General features: G+C 48.4%; 6 protein-coding genes across 6 annotated transcripts; 2 read left to right on the forward strand and 4 right to left on the reverse strand.

Moving 5' to 3' along the window:
- Nucleotides 1–2,021: 2,021 nt before the first annotated feature.
- Nucleotides 2,022–4,378, reverse strand: ABOM_009304 (guanine nucleotide exchange factor VPS9; the record flags this gene model as incomplete). The annotated part of the gene is made up of 5 exons (XM_022536432.1): nucleotides 2,022–2,067; nucleotides 2,133–2,761; nucleotides 2,818–2,993; nucleotides 3,052–3,129; nucleotides 3,181–4,378. 5 exons carry the CDS (start codon nucleotides 4,376–4,378, stop codon nucleotides 2,022–2,024), a joined length of 2,127 nt encoding a protein of 708 aa, XP_022386744.1.
- A 770-nt stretch (nucleotides 4,379–5,148) lies between these two features.
- On the forward strand, nucleotides 5,149–6,795 carry ABOM_009305 (asparagine synthase family protein; the record flags this gene model as incomplete). The annotated part of the gene is made up of 2 exons (XM_022536433.1): nucleotides 5,149–5,688; nucleotides 5,743–6,795. The coding sequence occupies 2 exons, from the start codon at nucleotides 5,149–5,151 to the stop codon at nucleotides 6,793–6,795; spliced, it is 1,593 nt and encodes a 530-aa protein (XP_022386743.1).
- Nucleotides 6,796–8,036: 1,241 nt separating this feature from the next.
- cpcA (amino acid starvation-responsive transcription factor GCN4) lies at nucleotides 8,037–10,270 on the reverse strand (the record flags this gene model as incomplete). The annotated part of the gene is made up of 3 exons (XM_022536434.1): nucleotides 8,037–9,626; nucleotides 9,823–10,061; nucleotides 10,162–10,270. 3 exons carry the CDS (start codon nucleotides 10,268–10,270, stop codon nucleotides 8,037–8,039), a joined length of 1,938 nt encoding a protein of 645 aa, XP_022386742.1.
- Nucleotides 10,271–13,385: 3,115 nt separating this feature from the next.
- On the reverse strand, nucleotides 13,386–15,225 carry ABOM_009307 (uncharacterized protein; the record flags this gene model as incomplete). The annotated part of the gene is made up of 5 exons (XM_022536435.1): nucleotides 13,386–14,062; nucleotides 14,116–14,397; nucleotides 14,451–14,652; nucleotides 14,702–14,900; nucleotides 14,960–15,225. 5 exons carry the CDS (start codon nucleotides 15,223–15,225, stop codon nucleotides 13,386–13,388), a joined length of 1,626 nt encoding a protein of 541 aa, XP_022386741.1.
- Nucleotides 15,226–19,426: 4,201 nt separating this feature from the next.
- ABOM_009308 (sulfate transporter family protein) lies at nucleotides 19,427–22,917 on the reverse strand (the record flags this gene model as incomplete). Its single annotated transcript, XM_022536436.1, has 6 exons — nucleotides 19,427–19,451; nucleotides 19,508–20,685; nucleotides 20,734–20,967; nucleotides 21,017–21,216; nucleotides 21,265–22,611; nucleotides 22,683–22,917. The coding sequence occupies 6 exons, from the start codon at nucleotides 22,915–22,917 to the stop codon at nucleotides 19,427–19,429; spliced, it is 3,219 nt and encodes a 1,072-aa protein (XP_022386750.1).
- A 3,007-nt stretch (nucleotides 22,918–25,924) lies between these two features.
- ABOM_009309 (amidohydrolase family protein) lies at nucleotides 25,925–27,586 on the forward strand (the record flags this gene model as incomplete). The annotated part of the gene is made up of 3 exons (XM_022536437.1): nucleotides 25,925–26,327; nucleotides 26,394–26,705; nucleotides 26,793–27,586. The coding sequence occupies 3 exons, from the start codon at nucleotides 25,925–25,927 to the stop codon at nucleotides 27,584–27,586; spliced, it is 1,509 nt and encodes a 502-aa protein (XP_022386749.1).
- Between the last annotated feature and the right edge of the window lie 142 nt (nucleotides 27,587–27,728).

Below are 27,728 nucleotides of genomic sequence, written 5' to 3' on the forward strand. Positions count from 1 at the left end.
ACCTTTACCTTATCAGCCAGCTACTCAACAGGAATAGTAATATAATTGAGACCTTCATAAAGCATCTGACAGATAGGTTGCCCCCCAGATTTGGTGCTAGGAACATTCAGCGCCTCGCATCACTCCTTTGGTTGATACTACAACAAAACCCCAAAAAGCAAACATCAACAGCAGAATTACTCAGTCACCCCTTTCTGGTCGCAGAAATCAAGGACTAGAAAAAAGAAAAAAGGTAAGCACTAGCACAGGTTCTACAGTACCTGCTTTCAATCATTCACCAAATACGGCGCACATTCATATATATATACTTAGACAAAGGAGAACATAGTTGAAGGCGATCCAAGAGCTAGAGATAGGAAGAAAAATTCTAGTTTAGCTTGCTTTTCCTAGAAGCCACCACTCTTCTTAAACCTTGATAGTTACACTTCACCATTCCATTTAGAAGAGGTGGCTTGTCTAGCAGCAGAGTCTAAATCCTCCAAGATTTGAGTCTGTCAATCCTCCGCTATAGGTCAATTGTCCCGCTACTCGGGAACCAGGATGATTTTTGGCATAAAGAGCATCCTCTGCATACATTGGAAATCTGCAAGGATATTTATTTCTAGTGGTAACTTTATAACTAGTCAAGCAAAAGGAGAGTTTATTAAGGAAAATCTCTAGCTGTTATTACAGTATCTTAGGGTTATGCTAAAATAAACGAATAATTGCCATTTAACAAGTATACAGTATACTTCTGTACGCCAATTTTACGAGCCACCTCAATTTTAAGGTTAAATGAGGGCCCACCCCCCTCGTACTGTAGCAAAGCAGACCGACTCAACACCCGCAACGGCCACCTCGGGCCCTACAGCGACATCACCATCACCCTCCTCTCCTTGACCCCAACACAAGTCAACTACCGCCCCCCACCATGAAGGCATCCTGGCACCAGCCCTGCGACCCTGACAGTAAAATTCCAATCTATCCTATACTATATAATCCCGAAGCTATACTGCCTTATCTATCTACTCAATGGGACAACTCTATATCCTCTATCTTAACTATCTACGGTACTATAGATACTAAACAATATTATAACTAATCTCCGACCTCCTTTGTTTCCACGCAATCTTCCTCACTACCATCGTCTCCAATACTCACTACTATCAGCCTGAATCGAAGAGAGGGAGACATTGGTAGTATATTAGCGAGAACAACCGCTGCAGATGGTGTCTCATAAATTCCGGACGGTAGACAAGCTACCACGATATTGTGGCCACTAATATTTCCAAGAGTATAGGCATTTAAATCAGACTTTGGTTGATGTAGAGGAGGGTGGGTCTCATCTTAGTAGGACCTTTGTAGCAGCTATTTTAAGCGGTGAGGCACAGATCTAGGCGATTGTATAGTTACTGTGCGATATAGGCCTGTTCTATTGAGCCTTTTGCCTGAGTGGGTTAGGTGACTCGATTAAATGAATTGCACGCAATTAACCTGTTTTTCTACGCAACATTTTTCATTGTACGTGTAGGGCTTTTTGGATAAGCTCTTCATCAGCTTTATAGATTAGTTGGATTTTTTTATATGGTGTGAATAGCTTAAAGAATAGCGACAACATCGATATATTGAAAAGTGACATTGAGCCGGGAATTGACGCTGAGCCGTGACTGACGTTGAGCCGTAGCCGTCCCCCTACTGAAGTGAGGGGCGGCGGTGAGGCAGATACTAGTAGCTGTATTCCACCAGCTTGTGGCTGTCTAAATCTTAATAGAAATACAGGCTTTTGTTACTGGCATCGCCTTGTCGTATGCAGTGATACTACAAGTGAATTCATTAAGATAAAAATCTTCATGATAAGTATATCGAAGCACCGCTTTCTATAGCAGTTGTGATCATCAGTTAATACAAGTAGGTGCCATATTCAAGGCATGCAATAGGTACATGAATTGCTACTACCACATAGGCATCATAGACGGAAAGCGCAAAGTCCATACGATGGACCAATCTAGTAATTATGCTACTACCGAACAGTCCCGCGGAGTTTACTCAGCACTAAGAGCAAGACATGCGTCTACTGCTAGCCTAACCCTGTGGAACAACGTAAGCCACTTTCTTTTAGTGTTGGATCTGAGCAATGGGGGTGAAACACTTACCTCCCCTCTTTCATCTTGACAACATCATCAATGACGTCGCGGTCTAAATTTGGGAACATGTTTGACAACGTCTCCACCATATTGTTGTGCTCAACACGTTGTATCCTCCGTGCCTCGGCGTCCTCAGCACTAGCCTGTCGAACAGCAGCATCCTGTGCACCATGAGTCCTAGCCCGCCGTGGCTGTGATGCATTGCGGGGTCTTTCGCCTGATCGTCGATCCTCGCCGCTATTACGAGGTGGTTGGTAAACATTTGGATTGAGCCGTGGTGAGGGGCTGACTGGTGAGCTCGTCGCTGGCGGTGTCCGTCGTTCCTCTGGTGAATCGGGCTCGTCAGAGAAAATTCTTCCAATGGTAGACAGCGGCTTCTGGATAGTACGCAGGAGTCCAGCTACTGGAGCGTTGTCTTCATCGTTGGATTGTGTCGCCTCTCTCCGGCCCCGTGGGACATCCACGGAAGACCTTGGTGCAGATTGTGATCGTTGGGTCGACTTCGGCTCTAGCGACTCAGACTCACGATTTTGTTGGGCGATGGCCGAGACGGCAGCTTCAACATTTCGCTCAAAGTCTTCGTCACTCACTGTCAAGCTCGTTCTGTCCAGGGTCTCAATGAACTGGATGGCGCCGGACTATATCTCGGTCAGCTACTCGCCCAATCTACCGAGCTTTGCATTATATAGTTTACCAGTGAGGACAAGTAGTAACCGGCCTCTCCTCCGAGTTTGTCTTGGTTGCGGAATCGAAGGATATATTGAATGTTAGAGACCAAGTGCTCCGGGTTGGCATGCAGCACCACATAAATCAGAAGGGGTACGAATGAGTCGGCTGAAGTATCAGATGATTTCGAATTCTTCAGTAGACCTTGCAGCATCCTTGTGAGTTGACGCCTACACATATCATTCCTTAGGCAGTCACTCACCGAAGATGACTTTGCAGCAGTTCAAGATGCAGATAACCTTATCGCGGGGTGCCCGGTAGCTGTTAATCTTCGAGAGCTCTATAATTCATGTCAGTGATATATCTGTGGCCAGAACGGAAATTTGCTTACCTTGTTGGGCGAGAGTTAAAAAGCGACGGCCATGAGAGCCTACTGGTGGTATGTCAAGATGCGCCTCTCTTACCCAACTATAGATACGGATCTTCTGAGCCAGCACCTCATCCCGCTCAATATCTTCCTGGTGTTGGCCGCGCCTCCAAGGACCATGGAGTCTCTCCATTTCTCTTCGTTTGCTCCGGCTGGTACTTCTTGGAATGGTGGGCGGGGAAGGAATAGCCGGGGAAAATGTTTGTGAATACAGTCTGTTCATCACGAGTTTTTCCATCCCTTCTTTAGCATTGTCAAACTCGCCGTCCGAGACGTCACGCCAAACTTCACATATAGCCATCTTATTAGTGATGAAAGCTAAGAAATCGCTGATGATCTTAACTTGTTCATGAACCATCCACTGTCTTTTCCCAAACTCATGGAGGAACGAACGTAGGAACTTCGCCACCGGGTCAGCAGTACGGTGTCGCAGTTGTTCCAGGAACCGATGAAAATCGAAAGGTTGGTCAGGCTCTGGTTCTGGTGGGGGAGGTAAAGTCGATGTGGACGAGCGCCGAGTCAGCGCTGGCTCTTCTACAAGTGATCGCCTGTGCACGCTCGTAGAGCTCGAGGCAAGTTGTTTCTCTGGAGAAGCGGATGGCGCTCCCACCTTGACGTTTGAAGCCTGAGCGCCCTCGCCTACTGCCTTTTTTTGATCAAGGCTAGATTGTCGAGGAGGAAAGTGACCTTGCCCACCAAAGAATTGCTCAGCTAACTCCAGTCGAGGTGACATTATCTGCTCCTCACTATCGCCATGCGCTGGATCCTGGAATTGTTCTATGATGCTTTGAATCTCCGGCTGGGAGACATCATCTCGACTAACCCCGCCATTATCAGCCTTCTTCCCTCGCTCAGGCACTTCTGGTAGTTCCTTTTCAGCCCATTCAGAGGATGTCTTTGTTGACGAATGGGAAGTGGGCGCAGACTGAGGTTTCTGGTTAAGGTATGCGTCGTCTTTCTCCGGTGGGAGAGGGGGTTGATCGGTGTTCGGCGACAGTGAACGATCCAGGGTGTTTGTAGATATTGTTAATCCCTTTATCCGGCCCGGAAGCGACTCTTGTTGGGTAGGTATTGCACTTGGAGGGTCGACAACGGGTGTAGTTACAGAATGTAGAGACTCTGTGACTGCACCTTGCGGGGTATCCTGCATATCTGCTTCCATATCGCTTTGCTTTAAGTCCTTGGTATCCTTCGGATCCGCGAGTGTATCATTCTGTGACTCTCGAGCCGGCTCGGAATTCGCTGATGTCACCTGTTGCTCTAGTCGGTGCCCCTCATCGTGAAAATCTGAGGAGATCTCCCTTGTCCACTAGGAGCCGGGGAATCCGAGTGTTCTGTAGCAGACATAAGCCAGCCGCATACACGCTAATAAACTAATAGATCAGATCGCTGAAGTGAACGTTCCTTAGAATAAGGCACAGAGCATTATGATATAAACATCCAGATCGAAGCTGTCAAAGACCACAGCAATAAGTGCCGAGACAGCGGATGTAACGGAATCGGCGGGGAAAGTATTACGGCAGCTGGTATTGTTAATAAGCCGCCCCCAGTAAAGGTGGATTTAACAGAAGGCCCTTGTTGTTATCTCTGGTAGTCGTCAGAATATCATCCCAAGTGTTGAGAGTATAACGGACTGCACGTCACCGCCGGGGTCACGGTTCCCCCGAGGTCCGGCGCGAGTCATTTCTCTGTTTCTACTCCGTACATTTGAGAGAAACACCACCCCTCGTTCGCGGCCGGAATGTTACAATGTGTGGAATATTCTTTTCCCTAAGCGCTTCCGGGCCTGTACTTCCTAATGAGGAGACATGCTGTTTATTGCGCAAACGAGGGCCCGATAGCTTCCAAGTTCGACAAGTTCAACGAGATATCAGCACAGATCAAACAAGATCTGTACCGATTTTCCTTACCTTTGTCTCGACCGTCCTTTCGATGAGAGGCGACCAAGTTGTCACCCAACCTCTCGTGGACACCACTACTGAATCCGTACTTTGCTGGAATGGCGACGCCTGGAAAGTAGCAGGTGAACCCATTCGAGGTAATGATACCCAACTGATATTTAATCTACTACTACAAGCTGCGAAGCCGTCTTACAATTCAGGATCATCCACTACCATTGATCGTGGAAATGCTACTCAGAGAGTTGTGGATGTTCTCAGTAGCATTTCCGGGCCTTTTTCTTTTATATTCTATGATGCTGTCAATGCAAAACTATACTTCAGCAGGGATTGTCTCGGAAGGCGGTCCCTGCTTCAAGGCCTTGATGAAACCGGGTCTTTCAAGATCTGCAGCCTTTGCGACGGGACGTCATCCACTCACTTCGATGAAGTTGGCACAACTGGTGTGCATATGATTGATTTCACACATAGTGTCATGCAGGATTTGTCTACACCCGAAACCGGTGTTGCTTATTTCAACCCCGATAGCTTACAAACACTACCATGGGAGAACATAGATTCTCCTGGTCATCTGGTACATATGCCCTTCTGATCACTATACTTGGAACTCATACTCATAGTCATGCAGAGAAACCCCATCCCTCCCATGAACAGATCTGTTCCGCAGGACGTCCCTCAGCTGACCGTTGAGTCGCCTTGCGTGAACGAGCTTGAGCAAAGACTTCGTACGTCTCTTGCACTCAGAATTCAGAATGTACGTGATCCCCCGGGTTTCACCACAGAAAGCAACGCAAAGGTTGCTGTGCTGTTCTCCGGGGGACTCGACTGTACCATACTCGCTCGACTGTCGCATGAGCTTCTACCGGCCAACGAGTCAATCGATTTGCTCAATGTCGCCTTCGAAAATCCGCGTGTAGCAGCAGCAGCTAGCAAAGAAGCGAAACTAGGCTCGGTGTATGAAAACTGCCCCGACCGCATCACTGGCCGCGCAGCCTTCGCAGAGCTTCAAGCCATTTGCCCCAACCGTAACTGGCGCTTTGTTGCAATCGACATACCTTACGTGGAGACGGTTGCACATCGTGACACGGTGAAACGTCTGATGAGGCCGCATAATACAGAAATGGATCTGTCCATCGCATGTGCACTCTACTTCGCCTCACGTGGACAAGGATCTGCACTCGACAGCCACGGAGATAACGCCGAGCCGCAACCATACACAACCCCTGCTAGAGTGCTCCTATCAGGCCTGGGAGCCGATGAGCTGTTCGCAGGATACGCACGGCATGGAATGGCATACTCACGCAACGGGTTCGAGGGACTCATTGACGAAATCGACCTGGATGTCAGTCGTCTCGGGAAGCGCAACCTAGGCCGCGACAACCGAGTGATAGCACACTGGGGCCGCGAAGCACGGTTCCCTTACCTCGATGAAGACTTCGTCTCATGGGTCGTGCAAGCCCCTGTCTGGGAAAAGTGCGGCTTTGGCCTCCGAGAACCAGAAAGCGATGATCCTACAAAGTCCACGACCGGCATCGACCCAGAGAAGCGCGCCCTTCGCATAGTAGCCCTCAAACTAGGGATGTCAAACGTGGCGCGAGAGAAGAAACGTGCCATCCAATTCGGCTCGCGGACAGCAAAGATGGAAAAAGGTAGAGTAAAGGGCACCGACGCCCTCAACTAAATAAAACTTTCCAACTTACAACACAACACTCTTTTCCTCTCCCCATAAACAACCTTCTTCCCTCCCACGCTCCCCCAACCAATCTACTCCAAAACGCCGACACAGCAGTGATGATAAAACCAAGGAATCAGATACTTCTGAGCCCACACCTCATCTAGCCTCAAATCTCCATTTCTATCATCCACCCAGCATCAAGTGACGTGCAATTTTCCTCGATCTCTAGACTGTGCACATCCAGCACTCCCCTGTTTCCAGACTCACTCAGGCCAAGGCGTGTAGTATTTGTTCTAGTCAGCGGCAAAGAGACCGCCTGCTCATTATTGTTCCACCTTCTGCACTGGCTATCAGAGCGAGGGTACAGGACATTAATGGGTTTGGATGGTTCTAACCCGCGTATATATGGCATTGAGATCGAGCTCTTGGAGGCAGGTGTGTGTGCGCTGGTGGGTTGGTCTTGTGGATTGAGGGGTTGTGTGTCGGTTTTGCTTGTTGTATGGCTCTAGATGATATTGACGGTTCTGTTTGAGAGAGGTTTGGACGGTGAAGTTTATAAAGGCAAGTCTGAGCTGTGTTTTATGGTGGTTTCTGTCTGCTTTCCTTGTGGAGCATAGCTATGATGCCACGATTGTTCCATGTAGGTGGCACTCTATCCTTTTACATCACCTACATTATGCATATCGATCGTCTCAGCTAGAGTAGGTATTGGGCTCCGATTACTTGCAGGTCTTTACATGCATACTCAAACGAATGATCTACTTCGGAAGAAATTTGATGAGCAAGATTGGTGGATTCGTAGACAATCTAATACACGTGAAATCACAAGCATCAAACAATCCAAGTAATCAAGCAAGACATCCAAAAGAATTAGAAGCCACGAGTCAATCCCGCGAAACAGGAGACATCAGAACCGGCTATTGCTAAGTAATGAAACATCGGAAGCCCATGAGTTAACTAAAACAATGAGCAAAAAAGAGATGGCCAATACTGGCAAGAAGTAGAGATAATCAAGACAAAGCGGTCCGAAAGTGCTAGCACACGACCATATGGTAAATATGACAATAGAAACTTTTATCCTGTCGGAAGTCACGTCACCAGTGACTAGTTCCAGACACCAGTGAGTGCATCCGACATCTGGGTTGACGAGAGGCTCCAAAGCCCCGCCCACCGCAGAGCCCATTCATAACAGAACTTGCAGAAACAGCATGATATATCACGTAACAAAAAACCGACTTTTAGATCATTTAGGCCTTGTTCTGGGCAAGAGCCTTCCAATATTGCTCACGACGTTGAGCCTCTTCGAGCGACTTCTCTAACTCATCAATCCGACGTTGCATCTCTTCCTGGCGCTCAAGCTTACGGGCGCGAGACTTACGAGCCGCCTCAGTATTGCGAGCACGCTTCATGGCGACGGGATCCTGAGAATCAAACCTAATCGGAGGCAGAGGCTTTCTCTGGCGCGCGTTCACACCGGCCACAGTCGAGTGCTTGGTCACTGAACGAGTGGAGGGAGAGGAAGCACGGGACGATGTAGTCCGGATCATAGGAGATGCAGGGGTGACATCTGGCTTGACCTTGGGCTGCGACAGAGCCGCAAGTTCAAGGGCAGTGGTATCAAGACCCAAGGAGAAATCATCCTGAGTGGGGAAGAGAGAACCCCACTCCTCAACACCAGGGCCTAGTTCCAAGTCCGTAGCGAACATGGGGGAAGTGTCTTGGCTGAAGTACCCTGGGGACTCGAATGAGGGAGTGCTCAAATCGGTGAAAGACGCCGACGGCGGAGCAGAGGCATCCATGAACAGATCCTTGGGCGAGATCGTGCCAGATGGCAAATCTGCCAGAGAATCGGGACCTGCCATGACGCCGGCGGTCATTTGCTGAGGGGAGAGCATGGTGGGCTCCGTTGTAGGAACCAAATCGTCCCCGAAGCGATCAGCGTGAAGATCGAAGAGATCGGGGAGATCTGATGGAATGTTAACATGCGCCCCTTTATGAAACTGGGCGAAGCGTAGCCAAAGCTCACCTTGAGCGATGTTGGGAGTAGACATTATGCGACGGTGATTTATTGGAATTTGTTGCCGTTTCTGATACGTGGAGTTGGCGGGACTGTTGAATAGGGGAACGGGCGGGCGATTGGGGTACGCAGAATTCAGAACTGCAGGTGGAGAATTCGAAGCAACGGACGCTGCGTGAAGACGCAAGAGGTGCTTCCTAGTGGAGGGACTAAACCGATGGGACGAAGACAGAGGGAACCCGGTAGACTGCAATGCAAGTCTGGTCAAGCGGGGAACCTGTACTGGCGAGGCTGAGAGCTGCTGCTGCTGTTGCTGCTGCAAACTGAGAGTTTGTCGTCGAGAAAGGTGCCCAAGACGGACCAGAGATGGATGATTGGCAGGAAATCTAGGGGTTGTACTCGGAGGTGCTGGCGCACGAGAGTCCCTGGGATGCTGGGGAGGATATAGCACAAAGTCCTCCTGTAGGGAGTTGGCACTGTTGTTGTCGTTGTTGGAATTCAAATTCTGAGCCGTAGGCTGCGGGGGCGGGGGTGTAGGGAGCCATGTTTGCTGATGGTGATCCGTGTTGAACGACGTGATGTCGAACGTAGAAAAGTTGTTCAAAGAACTTGAGCTACCCGAGGTGGTGCTAAAGTTCAGAGGTCCTGGGACAGGAGACTCTGAGGGGTGGGAAGAAGATATATTGATAAAAGACGAAGTCCGTTGAGGATCTATGATGCCTGTCTCACGAGAGATAGACGAGCTCTTTCCTTGGGGGGGATTTAGAAAGAGGCCATTTTGGAACGCTTCTTGATATTCTAGTTCTTGTTCAGTATATGGCTGTATGATGACGGTGTTAAAATAATATGTGGTTGAGATGTAAAGAAGAAAAGAGATGAAGAGGAAGGAGAAAAAAAAGGAAAAGAGAACCCAAGGCAGCGACGGGAATTCAGGCACTTCTTAAACGCAGTGTGTGCCCCCTTCATCCGACGGTCAGCCAATCATGGCCGACCGCTTCCCCGCCCGCTACACTAACCGTATTGGGCGTTAGACCAATGGACGCGGTCAGCAGGTGTGAGTCATAGGTCCATCCGAGGCTCTGATTGGCCCCATCGTCCATTAAGTGGATGCCCGGGTGTCCCCAGGCATCTCCGGTGCCTGGGGCCGGGTACGAGCAAGATACCTGCACCCACGCAGAGAATGCACGGTAACCTGAAGTCACTTGCAGGTTACGCAGCGGGTACCGACCCTCGTACTTGTCTGGCTTCTCCACCGCTTCCCAAGTGTTTTAGTGCTACAATAGTCTCAGAGTAAATGTGTTTAGAGGAGGATGTGGATGATGAAACTGGTTCGCGTCCAGTATTGCACCCGTCACATCCATTGTCCAATGAGGGTAACGGTCGGGGAAGTCTAGGCATCAGCGCCCGCCTGCGACTGCATCTTGCAGCCTTCACAGCCTCTCCAGGCTGTCTCGGGGTCTGCATTGGGACGCCGCCAAATGGAGCCAATTCCCGTTGGAATGGGGGCTGAGCCGCACTTATCGCTGTAAGAGGTCTTAGGCTACAGGATCCTACATAATGGGCAAGTTTGCAATGATTCTCACGAGCGATCAGGAATTCTGAATGGTTAAAGAAGGGACTTGCGAGGATTAATAATGTGCGTGGAGATCAATTTCCCTTTTCCACTCCCCGCCATGCGCAGTTAGTTTGGTCGAAGGGCGTGTTTCCAAACTCTATCAGCCCCAATTCTCTTCCGCTTGAGCCGTTTTTTTTTTTTTTTTTTTTCTTGCTCTCTTTATCTTTTTAACCATATCCTTCTTCTCATATTCCCTTTTAAGAAGGGAAGATCATCCATCCAGAATCAAGAAAAATTACCCTCATTTGAGGCGGAATTCTCCATGCATATGATAATAATATTATACGAAACCCAAGAAATCACTATCCGAATCTAAATTCGGCACTAGATAGAAACCGTGTATATTTCACGAAAACGATCAACCCATTGCCAAAGTGGAGGAGGTCCCGTTGTTTCGAGAACCCCATTTAGACTAGAACCCGAAGGGAAAGAAGTTGCAAAAAGAAAAAGAAAAAGAAAGGGAAAAACCAAAACTGTCCATTGCGCACCAGCCCTAACTCGGAGTAATCCAATCTACTCCGAAAAAAGCATGGTACAATCACCACCTCGGAGTAGATTGAATTTATATTAAATTCATTCCACCAACGATACTGGCGAGAATATCCCATATGAATTTGTAACCCCAATCTGCTATTTATTGCAAACACCGAGACCCGTCATCTTATGACCTGACCCGGTGTCGGGTCTAGTCTCAGATAAGAATCTTCACTCGAATCGAGTATTCGCTGGTCTCGCCGAGAGGCAAAAAGTGTATTTCAATTCTGCATCTACGCCGGGCGTATCCGCCGAACACCCTTGCGACTCGACTTCGTGTTTCTTAGGACAATGGCACACGAATACGTAGGGAGCCATCGTCATCGTGAAATGAGCATAGAGAGCCCCAGATGTAGATGTTGTCATCTGATATACTCCGTACGGAGTAATAGAACCTTGATTGTTCTCGATCATGTGTCCCACTCGGTTATCTACACAGTCGGAAGCAGGGCGCGAAAACAAGGAGGACTTCCAAGTCCCGTGCGAGTCCCGCTTATTATTGAATTTAAATTTGTATACTCTGTAGAAATTGTACAGAGTACATACGAGTGTGCTAATTCGCTTCCAATATGTATATTTGGTATGAAGATAAACAAAACATCTCTCCAAACGACGGAATGGGTCTTACTATACCTACATAGAGACAACACCCACCATTGTCGAATATCCCGTTCTAAGCACTCTTGTTCGACCAAACCCAACCATCGATATCAACGCATGCGAGTAAAATTAAAACGAGGGATGATATATGTACTCCGTATATGTCTCATATATATATAAATCGTATTTCCAAGAGTTCTTGCTGCCCTCATTGGTACACCATCAAGAACATGCTGTACAGAACCCAAATTTGACCCCTAATACGAGATACTGTCTCAAATCTAAAGGACCAAGAATAGGAAGAAGAAATTTATAGAAAGAGACCTCAGATCTCTCAAGTCCTCCAATCGTCTCAGATATATCCTAAATATAGTCTGACAGTTAGGTACAGACGAGAAGTCTATGGTGACAGAATACACGTAACATAGTAAGTCAAGAATATATTGAACACGTCTATTGGATAGAGGCGATCGCAAGCCTTACATTTGATAAATAACAGCCACTCTGAATATTCAAACAGGGCTATATACGGAGTACCAGTCATCCGACCAAAAATATTTCGATATCGGGCAGAAACGCATTCCCAAGTTGAGTCGTATATATCATGCAAACGTTTGACCCTGGATTGCAACAAATAGATACAGCTCCACCCGGCATCACCTCCGTGGAGCACGTGGTGTCGGAGATATACTCCGTATGCCTCTGACCAGGTGGCGCTATTCTTAATTGAACTTAACTAGGGTCATTAAACTAATCCCAAAAAAAAACCTCAGAAGCGTAGCAAAACACTGCGTTGAGGTGAGCGGGCGGGTTCACTTGAATATGTTTGTAAGCAAGGTCCTAAATTTCATCGATGAATGGGACTAAATCAGATTATTGGAATGTGGATCAATTAGTTGCCGTATAGCCCTGAGTTCGGTTGATCCATTCCAAGACGTTGATCTACAGTGTCAAATTCGGATGCCAATTCGCTAGCTCAATGTTCAAGATCAATTAAGGTACATCCCGGATCCTAGTCGGCATGCTTATGACAGGGCTACTATTAGGATTAGACAGAGCCACTGCTTCGGGTTCTGGATCCGTGGGATGGGGCTCGAATCGGAAGTGTTCCACTGCCACCCACACGGTGGATGAGTATGGGCCTAGTTTAGGTGGATGGCAAAGTACGAGGTTTAGGACAAGTAGACCGTTACAAGGAAGATGCGGGTACAAAGACAAGTTATGAATTCTATTAGCTATTACCTATGATGCTGTGTGCTAGTACACACGGCGTATGCACGCCATGGAACGTGCCCACGACAGTAGACGATTGGGGCCGATTTGCGCAGCGAGGGAGACCCGCCCAGGCAAAGACCATCCTTCCTCCCAATAGGGTATCAAAGTACGAAGCATCAAACGGCGAAAGACAATCAGAACTAAACCAACGATGAAAACGCAAACAGTAGTGGTATCAATCTAGTTTGGACGGCGCACAGCGGGAACGCACGCAAGGCCAAATTAGGGATCCTCGCGGGAACGGATATCATAAAGGAATGAAATGCGACCCAGACGCGAAAAGAACATCAGAGTCGGAAATGACCGCCAAAGCAGCAGAGGGTATCATTGACACTCAATTTGGCAAGATCCTCGCTGCGGAGCAAGGCACCAAAAGCAGTGACACTGGAATCAACACAAAATAATATCAATGAACAATTACTAATGATTTTTTTTCTTTTGTCTTCAATTATGTGGCCATGGGCACTCATCACTGGGGAAAGAGAAACACTAAGCGTGTACTCCATACTGATCCCACCAGTTTTCATACTCAATGACGCGGTTTGGAGAAGCACTTCATGCGGCGGCCTGGACAGGAGCAGAGGTGGAAGAGACGTTGGCGGGCTTAGCCTCCTCAGTGGTGGTAACAGGCTCGGCGGGCTTAGACTCCTCAGCGGACTCAGGAACGGTGGCCTCCTTAGGAGCACCCTCTGCCTTGGCCTCAGTCTCGGTGGCGGGCTCCTTGAGCTCAGACTTCACAGCCTTGCTGGGCTTACGGAAAAGGCCACCAAGCTTGTTGCCCTTGGGCTTAGACTCGCCCTCAGCCTCGTTGTCAGAGTCACCCTTCTTCTTACCGAAGTTACCGAAGAAAGAGGTGCGGCGCTTGTCCTTGGGAGTCTCAGCGGCCGGAGAAGCAGGGGCAGCGGGAGCAGCATCCTTGGCGGCCTCAGCCTCAGCAGGGGCGGTCACAGTCTCGGGCTCAATGGGCTTCACGGAAGCCTCCTCGACAGGGTTGTCGAGCTGAGGAGCGGTGCTGGCAACAGCGGGGGTTTCAGCAGGAGCGGTGGCCTCCTTCTCAGACTTCTCGTGAGAAGGGCTAGTAACCTTCTGGAAGAAGTTGCCGAAGAGGGAAGTGCGCTTGGACTTAGTCTCAGCCTTCTTCTCTTCCTTCTTCTCCTCCTTCTTTTCCTCTTCCTTTTCTTCCTTGTCCTCCTTGTTCTCGGTAGGCTCAGTAGGAGCAGCGGCGGCGGCGACTTGAAGAAAGTTAGCTTCAAACAAAGACAATCGAGTTAGCTTTGGCCCTTACCCTCAGTAGTCTCGGCAGCGGCGGATGCTTCAGCAGCAGGCTCGGCAGCGGCCTCAGCGGGCTTGGCCTCTTCAGTCTTGTCACCTTCCTTCTTCTCCTCAGTCTCTTCCTTCTTGCCACGGAGAGTTCCGAAAATGCTAGCGCGCTTGCGGGACTGCGAGCGGCTCTTGGCCTTGGTGTCCTTGTTCTCCTCAGTAGGGGCAGCCTCCTCCTTGGCCTCCTCCTTAGCCTCAGCGGGCTTCTCAGCGGCCTTCTTGGCGGGCTCAGCAACTGCGGGCTTGGCTACTCAATATTAGATTATGATAACGACCCATTGAGGAACAATCCAAACTTACTCAGCTTCTCGAGCTCAGCCTTGTAGCCCTCGCTGGAGGTGATGTCCTCCTTCTCAGCCTTGGCTTCGGCAGCCTTGGCCTCAATGGCAGCAACCCAGCTGTCGCGCTCGGTGGCACTGGCAGCCTGGAAGGTGTGCTTGTGGCCGTTCACCTTGAAGAGGAATTCGCTGGAGCCCTCCTTGGTGATATCAGTGACCTCAGCCTGCTCCACGTCAGTATTCCGTCCCTCGCAGAACGAGCAATATACTGACCAAGTTGAAGATTCCGGTAGGAGTGTTCTTGTCCTCAGCACGCTTGGTGAAGAACAAAAGGCCCTTGCCAGTTTGGCTAGCCCAGGCAGCAATGGGGTTGGCAACAACGGGTTTCTCATTCTGGTGGAAAGCAGACAGCTGCTTAGCCTCGACAGCGCCATCGCTGAAGTAGAAGAAGCGCTTGGAGAAGCGCAGACTCCTATAGTCCATGTGATTAGTCACTTGTACTGCAGATCCATTGCGACATGCGGCGCTTACTTGACGAGACCGGGGGCCTTGTGACCGAGGACACCCTCCGATGCGGGGGTCACCTCCTCCTTAGCCTCCTCTTTGGGCTGTTCAGCGGGTGTCTCATCCTTCTTCTCCTCCGCAGCAGCGGGAGTAGCCTCGGTGTTCTCGGCGGGCGTTTCCTTCGGAGCCTCAGCAGCAGGAGTCTCAGTGGCGGGAGTCTCAGCAGGGACTTCAGTGACAGGCGCGGCGGCGGGAGCGGGAGTCTCCTCAACAGGCTTCTGAACGTCGGACATGTTGTCGGTAGGGATTAAGTGGTAATTATAATAGTAGAGATGGGATTAAAAGTTGTTAATGGAAGCTGAAGTAGCTTCGTAATAAAGAGTCACGTCCGTTTGGGTATCTTAAGGGGGGTATCTCAACAGAAAACAAGAGCTCTCAGAGCACGAGGCTTGAAGAGCTCGGGTATCACAACGAAAGGTAAAGGGTTTTGGGGGGGGAGGGAAGAAGCGAACAAAGTCGTTGCTCTGGAAGAAGTGCAGAAGCAGAATGGAATGAAGAGAGAAGAGAGGAAGAGAAGAAAGAAAAAAGAACGAGGACAAAGAAGGAGAAGGGGCGAAAGGAGGGTGAAAATAATGAAAGGGTGTGGGCAGAAGCCCCAGAAAGGGAAAGGAGCTGCAGGGCGGACAACCTTGGACACCTGGAAAAGAAAAAAAGTATAGAGTAAAGAGAGAAGGAGGAGGAGAGTGGGGCGTGGAAAGCTAAGGAGTATACGGAGAGGATATTTTGGTTTTAATTTTTTTTCATTTTCTTGGGTTCCACTTTTTATTTTATTTTATTTTTTACTTAAATTTACTTTTCTTTTGGTCCAATGGCCCGTTCAGAATAAGGGGTGACCCCATCGGATTGATGCAGATGAGTATCAGGTGCTCCTCATCCCGACGACACTTCTGCAGGTGACGATGTCGTTCGGTAGGGATGATTGAGAGGTACCATCAACCCTCTCTGCCTGGTTGGACAAGATCATGATTACCTTTCAAGCGTCTGGTAAGGGAATCATCCAGGACTGGCAACAGGTTGAAACGTTGGCAAGGAAAAGGGTCGGGGTTGAAGCATGGACCTCAATGGAACGATTCTCTCGTATATATGATGGCAAATTTCCCTAATTTAGTCTAGAACCAGAAACTAAATCCAGTCAAATTAAAAATTCTTCATGGGAGAATAAGGATAGACATAGACTAGCACCCCCTATCCAGTCCAGTCGTTCCAGAGGTCCAAAAAGGAGATGAGAGACCTCCGGGACCTTAACGACACTATGACAGCTTAGTGACCAGTAGCTTGAACTGTAGCTCCCCTACCGCTCCTGCAGCTTAACGGGTAGCCCTAATCAACTACCGATCATTACACTATTCTCCTCCCCCTCCAAACGTCAAACAAAAAAATCTTTCCTTTGAGCAGGAAATACTTTCTCTACTCATAATGGAATACAGAGACCAAGATTGAAAAGTTCTTCAAAACTTCTAACACCAGATCAAACCACCAGCAAAATCCAATGTTTTAGATCATGTCATCCGCTCACCGCGTTGTGGGACCTCGAGCCACCCATTCGGGAGCTGTACCATGGATGGAGACTCCTTTCGAGATCAACCTGAGTGGGTTATTGTGGTTGAACCGTGTTACCTTGAGTCATATGGTCTGTGTATCCTCATGATAGAAGGACACAGTACTTGAACCAGCACCACCAAAAAAAAGGAAAAAAGAAATATTCATCCTTCGGCTACTAACCTCAACAAATAATCTCCTTTGGCTTCCCTTTACATGCCAATACATTGTATTGTCCCTGTGATTGTTAACAATATGACTGCAAAACATACCCTTTTTTTTCTTGTGCTCAGGTACAGGCACAGTATATTTCTACCTACCTGCGATGTAACATTCTATAATACTATCAAACCCACTCTCTATCCCTGACTTGACCCAGAACTGAACAAGAAAGAATAAAAAAACAAATACTAAAAAAAAAGACCAGACCACCGCAGGTCATAGTCCTGACGGATCCACCAACGATCTCGATTCTTACAGAAATTTTCCACAAACAAGCTAACCAAGTAACTTATTCTGCATTTCTGCGTTAGTCTACTTAATTTAGCCTAGTCCTTGTTTTATTAACCTAATTTCTTTGGCGCTTCCGCCCTCTATCCCATCTCCAGGCCTTTAACCCTGGTCGAACCAGTGGCTTTTTCCCGACCTGCTTCCTTGGGAGAGGGATGTGCAAGCGCTGTTCTTAATCGCAGGGTAATATATACCTAAACAAGAGCCCTTGACATAGCACTTACCAATAAACCATCAGTGCACAAACCCCAACCCTTAACCAGTGTTCGCATCCCTACTACCTACCAACCGGGGAAGGAGGAGGTACAGACAGATTGTTCCATAGGCAAACCACATTGGAAGTCGAGAAGGCCGGGCCACGCGACTCGAGTATCTCATCCTAACCCGTGACCGGAATTGCCATCCAATGAACAAGGAAAGACACCCCCCTTCAACATGGCGTAAACCAGGGTTGTCCGGTGATTTACTTGCACGATAAGGCAGTGACACCAATCGAAGAAGAAATGGACGATTCCATTCTCGACTGAACTAGTAGTAACGGAGTACTCTTGTCCAGCCAACCCAAACATCACATGTAGCAGGGAAACGAAAACAAAAAAAAAAAAACAAAAACCAAAAACCAAAAAGACACCAACAGGACAACAGAAACAACAGGTCCTCAAACGGAAAATTAACAAGAAGGGGGAAAAAACCCCCTATCACGTCATCCAATTCTTCTTTCCTTTCCCTTTTTTCTGGGATTTAGTCTCGTCTAGTCTAGTTTTCTAGCGAGAAAGAAGGCACAAATCGTAAAATTAGGTATGGACGATGATTATTTGACTATAAATTAAAATCGACACTCGGATTTTCAGGACGTGGTTCGATAGCCATCTTCGTAGCGCCATGGTGGGTAAAAGGTCGAGGCCCCACCCCGGCGCGGTACTATTGTCGCGCAGGAATGTTTGTCGCAGCCCTATCAATGCATTTTCGCGGTGGTGTCAAGCCATCCCTGCAGGAGTGTCGATGCTCGCTTAGGAGGTAGGGTGCGAGGCACGTATGTATGTCGTATGTACGTAAGTAGTATGCGTTCGTCATGGATTTTCTTTTCTTCAGCGACAATGGAGTACTTACTCCATACATATGGTAACGTCGATAATTAGCGACAGAAGCTAAACCCCAATTGCCTTAATTGATCTGGCGATGTGGCGAAAAAACAACAAGACCAGAATCCTCCGGACACCCAAATAATTAATAAAAGGAAACTCAACCTCAAACACAGATAAAAACCCATTAACACGCCCCCTAATCCCTTCGGAGTAGTACTACCATGTATTGGAGCTTCGTAGGTCCTTTGGTCCCAAGGTACCTAATTAGTGCCGTGGTTAGTAATAGGAACTAAGTTAATAACTTAGTTCTCACTAGTCTCAGTAAGCCGGTCCACTCCCCCCTTTTCCATTATGGACCGTTTCGAGCCCAACGGACGATACCAATCCAACCAATCAGGCCACTGTCGATCCGATGATCGTTGCTTTGGCCCGTGTCTATCGTTGTCCAACGGACAAGGACGAGGGTGCCTCATGTCTTCCTAAGTTCCGCGTGTGTCTTGGACCTTTTTAGTGATGGGGGTTTGAAGTGCAATACTGGATCGTTATAGGTATCCGTGGTGGATTGCAGCGTTTCAGATTATATAAAACCTTTTCCAGTGTTGGTAACCAACCCTTATTAAAATTTGGTAGTTGGGTATACATATGTGTCTGTGATTTTCTTAAAATGATGGCAGTATAGGTCACGGTGGGGGAAGAGCGTAACTCCGCACATAGGTACGGAGCATAGATACGGTAGTATTCCGATATTGTCCGCAAATTGGCTCTCATTATATCATAAAGGGATCATTGTCATAACGGTATCCATCTGATATCAAGATGGCGCCATTCCCTATTTCCTCTTCTAGACGGCTATCTTAGAGCCCCGTTTATAGTACATCTGGCAATTAAATCTACCCCGCAGCAATCTTCTCCATATCAGCCACTTGAAATCTTGAAACAGATAAAGAATGGTCCTATCTCTCGGGTGAGTATCAGGTTTACGACTTATACGTTAGGTCCCTCAGAACCACTAGCCCGTAGGCAGGAGATAGGTCAATAGAAGTCACGGGTTGCCGTTGTTCTTATCCTGTCAGCTTGCAGTGTCATGTGGAAGCTGCGTCATCAATTCCAGAGAAGCACGTGTCCGAGTATAGACAAATATGCGCGATCATATTTCAACAAATCCACGTATCACATATGCCAAATGCTAAAAAAAAAAATAACGCTCAAGTAATGACCAGCAATATGCGACAAATGCGAAAAGATTGTACACCTGACCTACCCAAGCATGCTTAGTTAGAGAAACAGAAAGATGGCATCATTAAGCCGCCATAGTAAGAACATAACTAAATCGGGTTAGTGTTGCCTAAACTAAGTGCAGAAAAAGGCGAAGACCACTTACGAAGTAATGCTGTCCATTCTTTCAGTGGTCAGCTTCAGACTGACCGTCAGCAGTTCCCGGGCAATTTCGGGCTCCTGCTCCCGTAGATCTCGCCATTTGGCTGTAGTCAGACGCCAGGCGACACATTCCTGTTCCGCCTTGACCGTGGCCGTTCGTCGGGTTTCGCTGAAGAACGGCAATTCTCCGCATGGCCGTCCGGCTACGATCAGCTCGAAATATCGCCCCTGTGGCAACTCATATTCCGCACGAAGCATCCCGGATTCAAGCAAGTAGAAGCCATTGGGTACGTCGCCCTCCTGGAATAATACGGTACCAGCTGCGTAGGTATCACGGACAAAATATGTGCAAGCCCGGAACCAGAAATCCTCGTTGCGCGAAGTCAGCCCCTGGAATGTCTGGAGTAAGAGTGGTAAGGGCTGTCGCATGGAAGCCCAGGCTGTTGGAGCCACCACGGCTGTCTCATCCTCGCGCAGGGTCGTAGTAGCTGCTTGCTGGAGATGTCGGTGACGAGGAGAGCCCACGATACTTTCGTGAAGATGCTGCTGGTTGTGTGACCCAGGTACCTCTAGGAATGTTGAGGACGCATTCCTCGTCTTCAGCAACGCTTCACGGTGGCTGTAAAAGACCTTCAAATAGTCATTCTCGCAGAATTCAAGTGCAGAGTTGAAGTCTTCGAATATCTGCACGCCAGTTCCTGACTCGAATAGACCGACATTTTGAAGGCTTCTGCCGACATCTCCCCGGGTGTTCAACCCTGAGATGGTCATCAGCACGTTTCGCTTTCGCAGAATGCGATTGATACGCGTAAAGGCTTCAGCTGCAGAGAAGTCGATTCCGTACACACGGGAGAAGTCCAAAATAATAAATCGAATAGGACGTTTGTTAAAAGCTTCCTCTTCAATCAACCCTCTCATTGTGTTCTCGACGTCGACAATGGTTCCGAAAAATAGATAGCCCCCAAGCTTGATAATGAGTGTCTGCTGTCCTGCTTCTCTTAAGAATCGCTGTTGGATCGGAGGCCGTCGGACAGTTGAGCCAGCAATCTTGCCTGAGAACGTCGCCCTGATGGCAGATTTACGGGATGTCTGAACAACAAAACTCATACACGCTAGGACAATACCGACGAATATGCCAACAACGAAGTCCCAAGCGCCCATAGTGACGACAATGATGACGACCTACCAAATTAGTTTAAAGTGCCTTGGGAAGATTTAGATAGTACCTACCGTCAGATATTCGTGCCTCTGTAACTTTCCCCACGTATCAACTAGCGCTTCTTCCATCAATTCAATCCCCAGTAAGAAAATGAGAGCCCCCACGACCATGACTGGAATGAATCCGACTATTACTGGCCCCACGAGGAGAATCCCTAAGGTAGCGGCTGCAAGCATAATACCCGCGAGACGTGAATTTCCGCCGCTATCGATGAAAAGCAAACTATTTGTGTACACGAGATAATTCTAAGGACATTTAGCATGAGACAATGTTACGGAGGGGGTACCACCATACCTGTATACTTCCAGAAAATCCTGACAGAGCATTGGTGACACCATGCGCCATAAGCTCACGGTCAACGTTCAGATTGTCTTCACCCGTGGAGATACCCAATGCTGGGACGTTGATGGGAACATGAAGAACTCCAAAGAAAGTAAGAGCAAACATCGCCGGGATAGTATCAAGAAAGGCGGCCCAGTCGACGGCAGCGAAGTCTAATACAGTCAGTGATATTGCATCGATCATTTTTAGTAAAAACTCACCATAGAGTGTATAGAAGTGCCACCATGGGTTATTAGATGATGGTGCTTCAAATACCCACCCACTCTTGCGTAAGGTATCCATTGGTATCTTGGCACTCAACTTCACGATGTAAAATATGACTGCGACGGCAATGAAATAGCCACCAACCAGAAAGTTAGACCGCACGAAACGCTTCAGAACAAGGAGACCAATGGCAAGTAGTAATGGTACGAGCCAAAGGGGTACCGTGTCTGGACGAGAAAGCTTCTCCAAAGTAGGGAGAGTAAACTCGAGAGATCCAGGTAATCTAGCAGAAACCTCGACACCCGTCATCAAGAGAAAAAAACCCACACCACCGATACACCCGATCAAGATATGTCTAGGGAAGAAACCGATGAGGGAGCCTAGTTTGCAAGTTCCCATCAAGAAGAAGACCAGGCCTGTTAAGACCGAGCTGGCCGAGAATGATAGAATAGTAGTTGCGATGACAGACCTTGGGTTGTCCTGGCCTACACGTGCCAGAATTGTGAAGGCCATCTGGTGGAAGAACGGAACAACTTCTATCATCTCACTACCAATTCCACCACGGAATATTGACCCTCCAGACGAGAAGACCAGCTGGGCGATGATGGTGCTAACGTAGAACATAGAGATACCGTCTGACCCAAGGTCAGAGAAGATTGGCTCTCCCAGAGGGAACAAAATCATTCCGTATGATAGAGCGTCAAGAATGTTGAGCAAGAGACCGAGGAATACCGAAGGCAGTAGACTAACAGGGTAGATGACACCTTGTTCCCAGACCGTTCGCCCATTCCATGATTTCGGGTGCATGAGCCCTTGGAAGCAAATCATACAACTCGAAAGTGCTGTATAAAATGCATTCTGCTTGCGTTCCCTGATAGTGCCTTGACCCTCAACATCTTCGGCGACCCCATAACTACGGAAGGGCTTTGTATGTGGTGACTTAGGCAGTAAAGATGTCTGTTCGGTACTAGGAGCTTCACGCGTGCCGGACGCCGTGCCTGAGATTCTTACGGAAGCCCCACCTTCACCAATTTCATTCAGCTTTGGAGCTCTATCCCGGCCACTGACACCGTCCAAAGAGTCGGAAGGGTTACGGATCATCTCAGTCAAGGCTGATGAACTAGCGATAGGGCCAGTGGGGGGCTCGGTATCTAGAGGCTTGGGGACTACAGTGTCTGCGGGTGATGAAGAGAGATCTGTATCTTGAATCGGATGAAAGATATCGAGGGACGGCGGCAGCGTATTTCGTTCTTGAGGCAGTGAGCTTCCATTCAGGGAGAGCGCGTAAGAAGCCAGTTCAGCGGTTTGTTCGCGTAGACCTTGGGATGAATAATGAGCGGGATCTTTAACAGTCAGTCAAATAACAATCTCCAAGATAGCCATTGCGTTTCCAGGGAAGGTTCCTGTTTCACACCTGCAGTACTGTTGAAGGATCGGTGGTAGAAGGAACGACTTGGCGTTCTGTGGCTTATCCCGCCAGATACAAGGGACTCGATCCCCAAAGGTGTTCTCGGAGGGCTACCATTATTGGCCTGCTCTACAGGAGGCTCAATCGCATCTGGAGCCTCATCATCAACAAAGGGAGACCGGCGGAAAGGTAGCCCGGACACGCGAGAGTCGCTGCGGCCTCGTGGACGGAAGACACCCATCGTGGTCGTCAGAGTCGCGTAAGTGCCGGCTGGAAGGATCTGATTCTTTTACAGGGATCAGGAAGCCCTGGGAGTCTGTGACTCTTCCCTTTTTCGGTTGCTCGACTAAAAGACTGGGTGCGGAGAAAACGGTGATCCCGAATGACGCAAGTGTCAATCAGACCACGGGAGCAATTGACATTATCTGGACTACCGAAGAAGCAAAAAAGTAAATGCGGAAGGAGAATAAGACATTAGAGGAGCCATTTAGCAGAGATACGCCGCGCGAGGTCAGTCCAGAAGAGGAGTATGGGGGAGGGGGGAAAATGACTGGATTTCCTGTTATCGGCCAGAGCTTTGACTAAGAAAAGTCTTATCACGAGAGGAACTTATCGTCGGGTCCACTCGTTGCGGTTTAGCGTCGTACTAGATTGATCCGGAATAGTACAATGGGGAATCCCTGATATAACATTAGGTAATTGTTGGTGATAACTGGCTGTCATAAATTAATCTTGGACGATGGAGATTCATCTTTCATCTCAACCATGCATGAATTCTGGTCTCAAACCTAAGCTTCAGGCGTGCAGGCATCGGTTCGCATGTGATAGGTTGTCGCAAGGGGTCCGTGCTTCTCGTGCATCTTTAGACCCGACCTAAACAGTTGACTCCTGCATCTGCCGATTGCCCTTCTCTTGACGCTCAACCGTTGAGTAACCGAAATCCTACCAATTACATGATGGATATGAATCGCTTGCCACTGGTCAGATTTTAGCTGCAGCACATTACTTACGTTGTCATGCATCATCTCATTGAGAACTGAGCTACAGCTGGTGAGCAAGCTACGGCCTCCATAGCCGATCCACTCCTTATCTAAGCCTTTTGGCCCCAAATGACTTCGACATGTCACTTGCGCCCCAAATCAAATCTCGCATAAACCTCGAAAACAATCGCAAATAATGTGCTTACATACATTTCCTCGGTAATAGGAACAAAGTCGACCAGACTCTCGTAATTAAAATCCGCCCGCCATTTCTGCATCCATATTGAAAGGGATGTCCTTTGGAAATTCCAGCCCAAGACACAGTATCTGCGTCCTTGATTGATGAAATAATCGAACTATCTGGCCCATCAGCTCTTGTTATGAAACACTCGAGAGCGATCTTCTCGCTTCAAACTCTCAGTCGCTCGTCCAAAGGAAGATGAGACATGTGTCAAAGCGGATTCCTGAGGCTTTGAAAGTGCTACCTGAAGATGGCTATATGCACACAGGTAAGGGTTTTGCTCCGAGTACGCCTCTGGCTGCAGATGCTAGTTCTGCCAGGAAAATTTCCCGCAGATATCCAAATATATAACGTTTTAGTGAACCATACACCGTTAACTCAGAGTAAAAGTGGGCAACGCGTCACAGATGTCCAGCTTGCAGACCTTGAGAGCACAGTCCAAATATCCGCCAGCTTCTGCAGGGACCGCGACGGGATTGGTACGCCCACCTGGAGGAGCCCAGAGGCACAATTGGAATGGAAATGGGGCCACCGACTAATATTTGAACATTTGGGACATTGGTGGTTGCCTCATGTTTCAGCTTATCTTGGTTCCTCTAACAACCTATTATTGAGCTCATCTCCTTAATCTAGGGTGACAACCTCATCTTCAAACCCGAAGCTCCCCGTGGCCACGACGAATACGAACTTAAAATTCTCTCCAGATACCACATCTATTTTGGAACGTACCCGCTTTCATATGCTGACCTCACTGATCCAGAGACCTTAGACATCCTGTCACTTATCATGGATGATGTGCCATCTGTGAAATTGTTGAAATGAAACCTTTGTCAGCAGGAAATAACAGAAGACAGGGAGCTCATCATGAATATCATGCAACTCGATCCAAGGGACAGGCCGGCCGCAAAAGAGCTTCTTGAAGACAGATAGTTCAATGAAATATGAACGGATTGGCCAGCAACTTAACACCATCAGGCTGAGACTACAGATATTCAGGCGTCGTGTGAAACTAGTTTACATACCCTTAGTAGAGTGCTAATGTGCGCCTAGTACTGGCTCAATTGTGAGGCAATTGCATGTCATGAGAGATGATAGGCGCGAGGCGATATATTCAAAAACTGCCGACTTTTATCAGAAACATGGACTGAAACCGACACTTTGCCCGCCCGAACAAGCATCTACCAGGACACAGACGGGCAAGTTCTAGCCAGCAGAATCCTAGTTATCCTCGTTCGGCCACGGATGGGATGTAGCGAGATTGAGCCAGTTGTTGGCACAACTCAGGACAGCCATCCCTTGATGTTTGATTCAAGACTGGCTTCAAGGCATGTCTGTACGAACTAAAACAGTCGTGAGCGAACGATGACTGGCCAGCCAAGTGTCTTATAAGCTTGGGGCCATGCAAGATCCTTAATCTGGCAATGCAACAGAGTGAGGGGAAGGAGTACATATAGTAGTAGTACTACTAGTACTAGTAAACGCATACATAGCATACTGGAACGTTATGGGTGTCATGATGCTGCAGGTGGCGCATTATATTGCCCCGATGTTATAGTAGTTTCGTTATAGGCTACGACGTCTGCCCTAATGTTAGCTAATTACCATATAATCATTGCAGATGTGCAGTGGCTATCGCATGAGCATCCCACTTTGGCTTCTTTATGAAAGGATCTGTTGAACACCTGAGCATCTGAGGTTATCTGCTTAGGGCAAAGTGGGTCTCGGAGGTCGGCCGTTGAAGAGCAACTGGACAACATTCCAGAAAACAGCCAAGCTCACAAAGTAAATAAATGGATATTCCACAGTACCACAAACATGGAGTCTCATGGTCTCGCCCTTGTAGAAAGCATTTATCATCTCCACATTCGAGCCCCGACGGGAGGCCGTCTGAGTAAGACGGCCTCCACGGTCGATCCGAAGAGCCGAAGGCCGAACAAGATGACATTCTTATACATCACGACGCACTACCATGTATTCAGTTATATAATTACACACTTTATTCTTCATAAGATAGGATCCTGTGCAGCATGGCCTCCGCAATCCTCCTGAAAAACGGTACACTTCTCCTCCACGACGCGAATGACGTCGTTCATGCATCGAAAGAGGACCTTCTAATCGAGAAGTCGCAAATCACTAAGATCGCCCGAAACATTGAACCGCCATCGTCCGACACAACAATCATAGATTGCACGGACAAAATTGTCTCACCAGGGTTCATCGACACCCACCATCATGTATGGCAGACTTGTCTGAAAGCCACGCATCCAAACCATACCCTCTTCGATTACTTTCCCACTGGCAATTTCGTCAGTTCTTTCGTATCAGCCGACGAGACCTTCTGGGGTCAGTTAGCCGGGGCGCTGGAGTGTATCGACAGTGGAACAACGACCGTAGTGGACCATGCTCATATCAACATCACGCCGGATCATTGTAAGTTCCATCCACTACTCGCATAACATGATCGTCCACGTATTGTGAAGTTCTGACATATCGCAGCCAAAGAAGCTATCCGAGCAACCATCTCCTCCGGAATCAGGTCAATCTTCGGGTACTGCCCAACTGCCCAGGTAGCCCAATGGAGCCCCAAGTTTGAAATGGCCCCAGATCCACTCGCACCATGGGTCATGGAAACATTTGACCAACTCGCGGCTATGAACCCACTTGGTCCATCTGGACGAGTCCGGCTGGGATTCGCCTTCGATATGCTCTATCTCCCCGGGGAAGTCCTGAAGGAAGTATACGGACGAGTCCGTCGCGCCGGGGCGCAGCTCATCACTTCCCATTCAGTTTATGGCGTTGCGTTCGGAGGTATGTACTTCGACTTGGCTGTACCCCACTTTTGTCGTCCATCACGCTTTCCCCGACCTCGAAATATTATACTGAATGCATATATAGGTCCGAATGCCCCATCAGCGGCTAATCAACTCGATTCTCACGGCCTCTTAGGCCCCGACATCCTATTGTCACACAACACCAACCCCAAACCAGAACACACCCAACTAATCCGCGACAAAGGCGTGAAGATCTCTAGCACGCCCATCACTGAACTCCAGATGGGTCACGGCAACCCGGTCTGCCTCTATCCCGAGTACCAGCAAATATCATCTCTGGGTATCGACTGCCATAGTGTCTGTACATCGTATATCCCGACTCAAATGTCGACCGTGCTGCAGTGGGCACGAGCAAGACGACACGAGGAGTTCGAAGCGCACAGCAAGTGGGCGAAGAATGTAGGGAGCAGCGTAAGGACCGTCTTCAATCTAGGGACGATTTACGGTGCTCGATGTATCAACATGGAGAACGAGATTGGGAGCTTGGCGGTGGGCAAGAAGGCGGATATTGTTATTTATGATGCTACTTCGCCCGGTCTGCTGGTTGCTGCGGATCGGGATCCGGTTGCGGCCATTGTTCTTCATAGTTCGATCAGGGACATTGATGCTGTTATTGTCGATGGAGTGATTCGGAAGGAGGGTGGGAAGCTCAAGGATGTGTTGGTTGCTCCTAATATTGAGGCTAAAGACGAAAATCATGGTCAGAGGGTACAGTGGGCAGAGGTGGCTCGGCGTATTAGGGAATTGGGTGTGCTTATGGATGAAAGGAAGAAGGCAGCGGTTGATGATGAGGTTGCCAGGGCTGCGATTATGGAGGCATTCCATCTTAATGCCTCTGCATGGGCTGACACAATCTAACACGGCTCTATATAGCAAGGTGGTAGGAACCTGTGTTGCCTTGAAAGTATAAATCTCACAAATCTGCCTTAACTCCTCTACTTTTACTCTCCATGGGTATCATGAACATAGAAATCATTCGCAAATCAATCATTCCAACAAA

The sequence above is a fragment of the Aspergillus bombycis genome (genome assembly GCF_001792695.1).
Source record: "Aspergillus bombycis strain NRRL26010 chromosome Unknown contig00078, whole genome shotgun sequence".
NCBI lineage: Eukaryota > Fungi > Ascomycota > Eurotiomycetes > Eurotiales > Aspergillaceae > Aspergillus > Aspergillus bombycis.